Consider the following 10667-nt stretch of genomic DNA (forward strand, 5'->3'; position numbering starts at 1 on the left):
TTGATTTTTTGGTGAACTAACCCTTTAAGATGTATTAAATTGCATTACATAACAAAATATCAAATAAATGTTAGCAGAAATTAACTGCTGCTAGAGAATGTACTCGTCTGTGGCTTCACCGTTGATCTTGTTTCAGAATGCATCCAACATTTTGAAACTCAGTACAATGCAATCAAAGGTATGAATTCCAATAGACAATTAAAAAAAGAAAAAACAGCTACATTTTCCACTGTTATGTCATACATTTATTTGTCACATCCTCAGTATAGGAGCACTAGGAATGATTGTGGAAAATTATCTTAAAAGTCACTTAAACATGTACACCCTCAGAATGATCAAAGCTTATTCATGGTTTATATGTGCGACTTTAAAGAAATGAGGGAGTCTTATGACCAGCCCCATGTTACTGTACCAGCATGAGCAGTCTAAGTCCTGGCCTAATGCTCCACTGAACTAATCTGAGGAATCAGAACTTGGAGGACATTCCTGCTGATCAGAAATAGAGTCAAAGTAAAAAACAGAGAAGTCATCTGCAATCAACCATTGAACTGCATTCCAGAGGAATCACATGCAGTGCGTAGAGTCAAAGGAAATGGTGGAGAAACACGGCGAGGCTAGCAGCTCTCCATTCCCTGAGAACTTAGTGAGAAACCATGCGACCAAATGCACGTTTTGTGTTCTCTTTCAAAAGTTTCTCAGGGCAGGGCAAAAGTTTTACAAGTGAATGTAAGGTTTCTTGAATTAAAGTAATAGCATCAAATACAATAGTTGTGCTTAATAAATATGTATTAAACATGCTTATAAGTTAACATTAATGGTGTTGTAAGTTAACACTGACAGCCCTAAAATGCATTTTATAACATTTACATTTTAAATGAATCTTCTGCATTTTAATTTGTCCATGGACACCCTAGCAATTCAATTTGAAAAGTCCTAGGTAAAATGGACTGGCGATCAGCTAAAAATAAATGTATATTTACCTTGCAACAAATTTAGATGATGAGAATCCATGACATTAAAATTTCACCTCAATCATTTTGACTTTGAAGATTTTTAATGATTTTTTTTTTATTTTTTTTACTGAACACAAGTATCAATTATTTGCTAATATGAATGAATTTGATCATTTTGTTAAATGTTTTGAATTTTGAAAAAAAAAAAAAACATTTTATTTGTTCACATTACACTAAATAAACGGGAATAATGATTGGGATGTGGAATAAAAAGAGATACGAGCATTGAGCATCTTTCTGACTGTACAGTGGTATAAGATGGTACACTGTTAAACACAGCGCTTGAGAGGCAGTTTCAAACTCAATTTTCAATTGTACTCCATTGATCAACATAAAAATGTGCACCAGGACAGAATGGGACAGGGCAGTTTAAAGATGCAAAAAGAAAAATCTATTAAGTTTACAGTTGAGTTAAAAGCAGGCTATGGAATAAACAGCAAACATTTAAGGGATTCAATGCTTTTTAACTAAAAAAAAAAAACTTCACAGTACTGCCATACTATATTGTTTTTGTCCTCCAGTGCAGCATGAAATGCAATGACATTTGTTTTAGGGGAACTTGGAATATTTTTAACCATAAGTGAAACGTTAAATTTACGACTCCATTTAGATTTTCTTCCAACTTCAACGCATGATTGAAAGGGGGACACAGTACAGTATTAACAAATTAAATACATAGATTATAAGAAAACATTTTTTGTGCCAAACTGCAGTCTGCCATAGGCAGGCCTGGCGTAATCGCTACACCGCTAATCTCCTGAAGGAGTGAACATAAAATCCCCTTAGAAACGGGAATTTGACATTTTCAAATCAAAATAAAAAAAAAAAATACCCACATACTTGGCCATTTACAATTCATCTGCCAAACTAAATCCAGAATGCAACGTATGCATTCCTCATATTAAAATATGACATCTTTCACCTTCTAGCCCACACATTTGGCACAGCCGACTGTATAAAGCAGAAGCACTTATATAATATGTAGGTATTGTACAATTTATTTACACATTTACACAATGAAGTTCAGCAAAGAGTGGCAAGTCTTGAGAGTTTCCTTTTTCATTTCCTGTTTTTTTTTGTCAATGTTAATTTAGATTATTCGTCAAATCTTCAGGGGGATGGAAGATGTAAACATGTCAAGCTGGAGTGATGTCTGAATTCTAACATTAATGATTTTCCTCTTTTTTGAGGACCAGATGTCGATGGAGGATGTGATGCGGCTCGTCCCTCTGGTCCGTATGAGAGGTGCGAGACGGCAAGGCCTCTGAAATCCTGGACAGTGAGAGAGACGCTTCCTGGGCAGAAGCAGCAGCGGTGGAAGAGACCTCCACCCTCTTCTCCCAACAGAATGAGGAAACATGGAGTGCCTCTCACGTCCCATTCGCGCTCATCTTGGCCTTCTGTGACAGCTCTGCCTCTTTTGCCTGATGTGACCGAACAGATAGAGGTGAGTGTGTTAAAACCCAACAGTTTCTAGACAACAGTAGCAGTTTCTACCTCAATGTAGACGATATACACACAAAATATACACCAGTTATAGTTAAACAGACATTTACATATGCCCTGACACATTTAATGACATATTCACGTTAAAAACAAATATGTGCAATAATCAAAGTAGTCTTATCAAAACCACATTTTGTTCACTAATCGTCTTTCAATAGATTGAACACATTGAGTGAACAGTATAATATCTTGTGTGAAACACTTACTTGTATTAACTGAGCTTCCGGTGATGGCATATCAAGCCCTCTGGGTTTCTCCAACAATTCTTCAGACTAAAATACATATTCAAAGAGTTAGCAGTATCCTGAATTAATACTCTTGACTGATAACCTGGAGTGCACCTGAACACGGAGATATTGATTGATTGGTGATATAATAATAAGATTTCTACCTTTCGGTCTTTGATGACCGGAGCAGAATCCACCAGCATCTCCACTGAGGAGGACAGCGGATCCCCTTTAGCTGCGGTTTCGGCCTCCACAAGAGGAAGAGTGACTTTCTGTGACACAGACATAAAGAAGGTCATTACATATGAAACCATTAACAGAACACTGATAACCTATCAGCTGTCACTTCGGCGGTGACGTGCCAGTCTGCATTTCTGCCTGACTAAGGTCTAGACATCAGTGGGTTAAGGTTTCAAAGGTCAAAGGTAATCTGCTGCCAAGCACTGAAGTAAGTTTTCGAGCAGAAAGCAAACAGAGCTGACAAAGTTTGGTTTAATTTATAAAGTCTATGTGCCTATTAGAAAAATACTTCAATATTTACAACATGTTGCAGGAATGTATTATGTATGCATGCTCTTTGGATATTTACAGAATGCATACTGAGTTTTTTTTCATGCATAATTGTGGTGTTTGAAACATATTTTACATTATGGGAAATATAAGCTGATATATTTGGTGTATTTTGGATTTTCTGAGGAGATAGAAGTGCCGATATTCATGATACATCGGTAACTGGAGTATCATAGAGTTTCGATTTCTATTATCATTCAACATATTTAATCACTTACAGTTAATCTTTAACAAACTAATGATTTAACAACACTTTAAATGGAATCTTGAGCATTTATTTTTAATACCGCACATTATAATGCCGTGATGCCAAATTCACTTGTAACATTTAGAGGACTGATTCCAATCTGTAGTATTTTCTTGAAAATGTATTTAGACAAACACAAATAGAATTGAATTATCACCTCCAGTTTGGGCACCGGTGGGATGACTGGAGTTTTAGGAGCGAGGTCCGTCAGATACATTGCACGGGAAAGCAGCAACAAGGACGGTGGCACATTCTCTTTCAAGTGCAGGTCCAGCCACTGAAAGACAAAGAACACCAATTACAATTAACAATTCATCAGTGACTCAAATTATTCTGGACATTTTATTCCCCATTTTGGAAATGTTACATTTATTTTCTGTTAAATAAAGCCTCTTCAGGCCACACCCACTATGCCTGTCGTTTGCTCCTCCCACCACACAAGCAAGACACTGATTAGCTGATTCAAGTGCGTTTAATTAGGGTTGGAGCTGAATTCTGCAGGAAAGCGGCCCTCCAGGACCGAGTTTGGAGACCCCTGGTTTAAAGTCTGTTGTATGCATTTCATTTTCAGTTTGTCTGCAGTCTTTGCGTGGCAGACAGTCATAAATATCCTCCAACAGGCAGTTTTACACACTAGTCAGGCTGGTTTGCACACATACACACACACCTGCTGTAGCTGCTGTCGGAGCTGATCTGTGGTCAGACCCAAAGATCTCATGCCGCGACTCCTGCAGGCGGCCTGGAGCTCGGCTACGGTCATCGTGGGCACACCCTCCTTGGCGATCATCTACAAAGACGCATGCAAATCAAAAATCAAGATTATCCAGCAGCTGAGATCATCTCCATAACATAATCAAACCCAGAAGAATACTTAAAAAGAAATATATATATACAATTCAAGACATGTTTTTAATAATAAGTTGAAATTATTTTAACTTGACAGCCGTGCTTTTAGAATGCGTGTCATAAACAAGATGCAAGAGCGATGGTCAAAGATGTCTGTTTAGAGCATGTAAAAATGATGAAAGCGGTAGCAGTTGTCTGGCTTTGTCTCACCTCATCGTCGGCCTTGATGGTGCGCAGCTGCATCATCAGCTGGAAACGCAGCAGGTTATTGGTGCCAATGGGCTGCAGCTCCAGTAGTTTACACAAGGCCACCAGCTGCGGCCGCTCCAGATGCTCCAGCGTCAGCTCATCCTCGAAGAACTTGGAGAACTTCACGATGTCTTTAGTGGTGGGCTGTTCACCGGTGTGCCTCACCTATAACAGACAAGTTAGAAGCGTCAGTCACATCCAGAACAATTTTGACTATGGACGATATAGAAAAATGGATTTGATTATCGAACTGACCTGCTGCACGTAAGTCGAGAACCTCTGAGTCTCGTCTCCAACAGTTGCTTTATTCCTCATGGCCATCTCACCAATGGTCTCCTGCAAGAACTTAGCCAGCTCCAGTTTAGCACCAAGACCCTTCCTCTGTTTTTCCTCCTGTGAAGAGTAAAAAAAAAAAAGAAAAAACTCATTAGTCATTACTCAATAACTGTGAGAAACTTCATGAACGTTATTACTCAGATTTATGTGTTTCAAGTGTTTCTTAATTCAAGCTAAACAAATTAGGCTGAACTCATTATCAAATTTTAAAACATGAGCTTATAATACCTTCTTGGACTGGGTCTCAAATGTGGAAGGCAACATTTCTGGAAAGAGTTTGAGGAATACGGGGAGCAGAAACTCCATGAAGGGAACGATGACAAAGATGATGAAGGGCACAAGCCGGAACAGGTCGGCACATGTCCGCATCAGCTGTGGAGACAATGAATGAGACCGGTCTTATTTGTCCGTAGTCAAACACAAAAGCAACATTTCTGGCCCGATCCAGCTGCACTTTCACTGAGGTGTTAAGCGTTTTGGTTATGCAATCCTAATTGTGTCACATTACATTATAAATCCTTGACCAAGCACTGGTTTGTTCTAACAGGATTATCAAACATAAGTACCTTTTCATAAAACTCAAATCCTGTATATACATTAAGAACTTACGACACATTTTCCTCTGTCAAACTACTTATTGTATATTCTTATATAAAGATGTTTCGAGACTATACATAAGAGAAGCACCATGGTATGACCACTACTACTACTAATGTATAGTATTTTATGTATGTAGTAATATATATAACTATGGTAATATAACATTTTTCTACTTGTACTATTGTAAATTATATAAATGCAAATTGTAAGAGACAGGTTTTTTTTTTCAAAGAGATTTGGAAGAAATAATAGTGAATTCTAATTAATTGTGAACATGTGAACATGCACTATAATATTAAAATATTTCTGAAATCATTGAAAATAAAGCTCCAATCATACTGTTTAAATAATGACGTAAGATCCTGCAAATGACTGGTAGTTTTCAAAAAAGTTTTGACTGTTTAACACATTTTGTTCCCACTTAATTTGATTAATGAGCACTTTTAAAAGCAGTTAGTGGAATATCGAATACTGGGATGTTATTCGAGAATGTATAACTTGCACTCACATATCATGGAGATATATGAAATATGACAAATTGGATGGACTGCTACTACAGGTATTTAAATGAACCTGGAGTACCATGTGAATGTGAATAATAAAAATGACAATGATATCCCTCCATATCAAAGTAGCATAGAGTTAATAGCTTATAGAATCACTCTTCCATGGTAAACCCAAAGTTACATAAAGCTCCTCATCAAAAACATCTCCAAGATTTCCTAATCTTTTAGACCCAAACATACCCTCCTCCTTTCCCTCCGGGTGAGCTGCTGCCCGTGCAGTAGCCTCCAGACCATCCTGCCCGCGATTTTGGTGTCGATGCCCAGAAGGCGGAAGCCATGATAGTAATGCTTGAGCTCATCCAGGACTCTCTGTCCCACGGACTTCCTCAGCACTGCTTGTGGAGCTGGCGGTGGTTGAGTGCCAGAGGCGGGAGGGAAAGACTCACCCTTGATGGGTTCAGAACCCGCAGCGGTGTCCTTCACCTCTTGAAGCCAAGCACAAGAACTGTGGAGGGGACGTGCTGCTACACAACCAGGGCGGATGTAGCTGGATGTGTAACAGGGGTACAGCGGCCTGGGACACTTGGCCGTGACGGGAGCCCGGCTGAGGAACGCTGAATGGTAGCCTATGCATGCGGTCGACGGGAGTGAAGCACAACTGTGTCTTTTAGAAAGCATGTAGGATCCCCTGGAAGAAAACCAGAACCTTAAACTCAATTAAAGAGACTATTTACAACATTAAAATCATCAAGGAAAATATTTAAGGGATGTTCAAGTTTATATGCTCTTGATTACTAGAATTATTTAAATTCTTCCCTCAGCTTGTAAATACAAGCAAAACTGTTGACAGTAATGAACCCCAATATTTTATTATATACATTTTAGCATGAGATTAGTGCGATAAAATCGCTTATTAGCCTTGTCTTAAATCTAATCTTTCAATCCTATCACGATCATATAAAGCCTGTAAAACCTGTGACTTAATAATAACGTGCAAAAGGATACAAGAAAGGGATTATTTACATCAGGAGTTCCATTAAATGAATCAGCCTAGAAAAGTATTAACCATCACTAAAAGGACAATTGAGCCATCTTTACAGCTTAAATATATTTTGAATGCAAGAATGAATGTGTTTTAATAAGGTTAGAACCTCCATGATGTATTGATATTTGGGAAACACAGGCAAATATAATTATAAAATAATGTTAGTATTTTATCAAATAATATTTTTTTTAAATAACAGTGCACTTGGAATAGGATAAAATTGTTCATTTTTGCACCAGTAACGTGGATGATGGCCTCACCTTGATCTTGTCACGGCAAGAAGCACCTGTGAGCTGAAAACTGCCATTTTGTGACTTAAAATTGTGTGTCCTGTAAAAAGAGAGAGAGAAAAAAAAAAGCTAAATTGTAATTACATCCGCAATAATGGTAGTACTGACTGCATATTCAGTACCTGTACGTCTAGACAGATTATTTCATTTTATTTTGAGGTATAAATTCTTGAATTTTTTTGTAATTTGTTTGTGAAACTTAGTGAATCTTTTTATGATGAATTTGTGGAGAATATGTCATGTTATGTTTTGTGATACGTGTAATTTTTGTTGAACCTGCATTTGTAACTGCAACAATAATAATCTCATACGTCACGCTCGTGCGCTGATGCGGCAGGTCGCGAGCACTGCACATAAATACCGGCTCACGTGTTTGTCTTTCTTTATATGCTAAAACGGAAAACAAACACGAAGACTGGTCAAAAACAAAGGCCATATTTAAAATACAAGGAACTTTTCATTTCACACGAAAGTCCGACGGCAATTTATAAAAACGTTACAACTTATTGCGACACCGAACCTATGACAACCGACACCTTTATGCGTAGGTCAACATGAACTACAGTATCCACTGCAAAAAATTTGACATTTAAAACGTCTAAACTGTTGTATATGAAAAGTGGCGCGAGTAACGTTAGGTGAAAACAGAGAAGATTAATGACAGGCGCTGAAGGCCACGGCAGAGGCCGCAGATACACGATCACTATTTCAAAACACATCGCGTTCAATACCAGCTCAACTTTAACAGAAGCTTGGCTGATCTATGGACAAAGTCGACAGAACATCGATCAACTTAAGAAAAAAACTATCGAACAGTTCTTTTGTTTTAAATTCTTTAATGCACAATTTACAGCGAGGACCGGTTGATAGACAACAGACGAAAAAGAAAGGATCGAGATGGTTTGAAATAGATATCAAGCGTTTAACAGCTCGAAACACGATTAAACGACTAACTTACCAACCTGTCGAAAACCTCCGTGTTGTGCGGTGTGACGGCTGTTAGACTGTAACCAGTGTATATGGTGTCAGATCGGATGACGCTGGAGAAAAATGCCCGGCTCGACAGCGCTCCTCCTGCAGCTGAGGGTCAGATTTCCTCGCAGGCGATGGTACTTTACGGGGGGAAAAAATTACCTTTTGCGGGTTGAAAGGCTCCATTCACGATGGTATGTCACTTCTTAAGTTTAAATCTAAATGGTCATATAAATGAAAACATCCGTGCTGATGTACTATTGTGATCAGATTTTAAACCGGACTGTCACGTTGCCTACAGTGCCCCAGACAACCGACCCTCTGATGCGACGAGACGAGAGGCAAGGCGTGATTGACAGCAACATACACCAATGGGCGAGCTGTACGCACTAGTGACGCTGGCCAATCCGCTGGACGGAACGGACAATGGAACTTTCATCCGTGATGACGAGGGTTGATGAACGACCACACATATACTGATCTCAGTTCAGCTGTAGCTCAGTGTTGTCATGGCAACGGTCAAGTTTACAGTGCTGAAAACAGTGACTGAGTAACAAGACGTTCCATGTGGCTGTAATTAGATATTTGTGCAGACGATGGCGCTATTATCTAGTTTTAATCTTGGTCCGCGTGCGCGAGCAAAATAAAAAAAATGCACCGATAAAGACGTTCTGACAATGTATTTGCATATTGACATGGATGACAGCTGTTAATGCACAATTTCCATTTTAGATCTACAAACAGTACTATTTACTATTTTTATTTAAATTGAAAGCTTAAATCTAGGCTACCTGCTGCCGTGTTCAAAGCACAATGCAAAACTGTTACAGTCATAGACATCATATACTGACACCATATATATATATATTAGGGGTGTAACGATACGCGTATTCGTATTGAACCGTTCGGTACGACGCTTTCGGTTCGGTACGCGGTACGCATTATGTATACCGAATGGTTCGTTGGAGTAATTAATTATATTTGAAAAAAAAAAAAAAGAGAGAGAAAGAAATATAATGATATGCGTTCAACAAGGTAGCCCAATAACCCAAACAACGTAACAGGCAACGCCCCTGACACTCCCGAAGAAGAAAAAAACACCATCTTATATGTTTATGTTAGGCTACTCAGCAGGCGCTCGCTCACTCAGTACGCGCTGAAGGCTCGTTGCAAAATAGCCAATGCGTTTAACAGACTAGAAATGAGAAGATCCTCCAATAACCAACAGGTCTGGTGTTTGGGTGCACTTTGGATTCCCTTTAAGCTATAATGGTGATGGCAAGAGAGTGGTGGATAAAAAAACAACGGTATGTCGCATCTGCAACATGACAGGGTACACCAGCGGGATTACAAAAAAAAAAAAAAAAAAAAAACAGCGGGAATATCTGGGATATATGCGTCAGTACTATCTGGGAAAAGACGAAAAAAAGGAGAAACATGCACGCAGCAAACTATCCCTGCAGCATTTAGACACTATAGCTTACAGGGAATCCAACCCAAACACCAGACCTGTTGGTTATTTTAGGATCTTATATTTCTGGTCTGTTAAATGCATTAGACATTTTGCAACGAGCCTTCAGCGCGTGCTGAGTTTGCGAGCGCCTTAGGGGCCGTTCACATATCGTGCCTAAAAACGCATGGAAAACGCTAAGCGCGTCTTTCTCCTCCTTTCCAAAGCGCTCGGGCAGAAGCCCTCATGAGGCGTCTGTCTTTGCTCAGCAACAATGACGTGCTCTCTCCATGAGACGCGGAAATTTCAGCGAAGGATAAATGGATTTGCAGCTCTAAAAATCGCTTGCAGTAGCTCTGCTACTGAATTTATTTCAAAATTGCAATCCATATACAACTATGATCAGCTGTTCCTTCATCTTGGCTGAGCTCTCAACGTTGTTACGGGAAAGGATGAAGCTGATTGGTTGGTTCTTGTCACATGACCCGCGGTGCGCTTGCGGCATTCTGAAAAGTTGAGATGTTTTTACATTTTGCTGTATCTAAAACGTATCGAACCGAACCGAACCGAACCGTGACATCAGTGTATCGTATCGAACCGAACCGTGAATTTTGTGAACCGTTACACCCCTAATATATATATATATATATATATATATGTGTGTGTGTGTGTGTTAAAATGTGTGTTAAATATATTTGTTAATTTCTCTATATTTGAAAATCTCTTTACAAGGTACACAGTAATGCACACGGGCTTCATCGAATTGATTGTAGCTTCTGATTTAATATTAAATTAAAATTAAATTAATAT

General features: G+C 38.9%; 1 protein-coding gene across 2 annotated transcripts; it reads right to left on the minus strand.

The window, feature by feature from the left end:
• Positions 1-222: 222 nt before the first annotated feature.
• On the minus strand, positions 223-8888 carry LOC113054267 (LETM1 domain-containing protein LETM2, mitochondrial-like). Of its 2 annotated transcripts, none has more exons than XM_026219691.1 (11): positions 8398-8888; positions 7406-7475; positions 6341-6788; positions 5223-5366; positions 4914-5051; positions 4620-4823; positions 4231-4350; positions 3721-3840; positions 2911-3018; positions 2726-2791; positions 223-2437 (listed from the first exon to the last, which is right to left on the minus strand). In XM_026219691.1, the coding sequence occupies exons 2-11, from the start codon at positions 7450-7452 to the stop codon at positions 2384-2386; spliced, it is 1449 nt and encodes a 482-aa protein (XP_026075476.1). In that variant the 5' UTR covers positions 7453-7475; positions 8398-8888; the 3' UTR covers positions 223-2383. The 2 variants fall into 2 exon arrangements, with proteins under 2 accessions (XP_026075476.1, XP_026075475.1); XM_026219690.1 differs by having other exon boundaries at positions 8394-8886.
• Positions 8889-10667: the final 1779 nt, after the last annotated feature.

The sequence above is a fragment of the Carassius auratus genome, chromosome 35 (genome assembly GCF_003368295.1).
Source record: "Carassius auratus strain Wakin chromosome 35, ASM336829v1, whole genome shotgun sequence".
NCBI classification, from domain to species: Eukaryota; Metazoa; Chordata; class Actinopteri; order Cypriniformes; family Cyprinidae; genus Carassius; species Carassius auratus.

Bases quoted from the DNA above. Each gene is read 5' to 3' on its own strand.
- LOC113054267 (XM_026219691.1), bottom strand. From the start codon at position 7,452: ATGGCAGTTTTCAGCTCACAGGTGCTTCTTGCCGTGACAAGATCAAG. The intron at 5,367-6,340 runs GTATGTTTGGGT...TTGTCTCCACAG, and splicing joins CCCGGAGGGAAAGGAGGAGG to CTGATGCGGACATGTGCCGA. The intron at 3,841-4,230 runs GTGTGTGTGTAT...TTTGTCTTTCAG, and splicing joins TCCGACAGCAGCTACAGCAG to TGGCTGGACCTGCACTTGAA.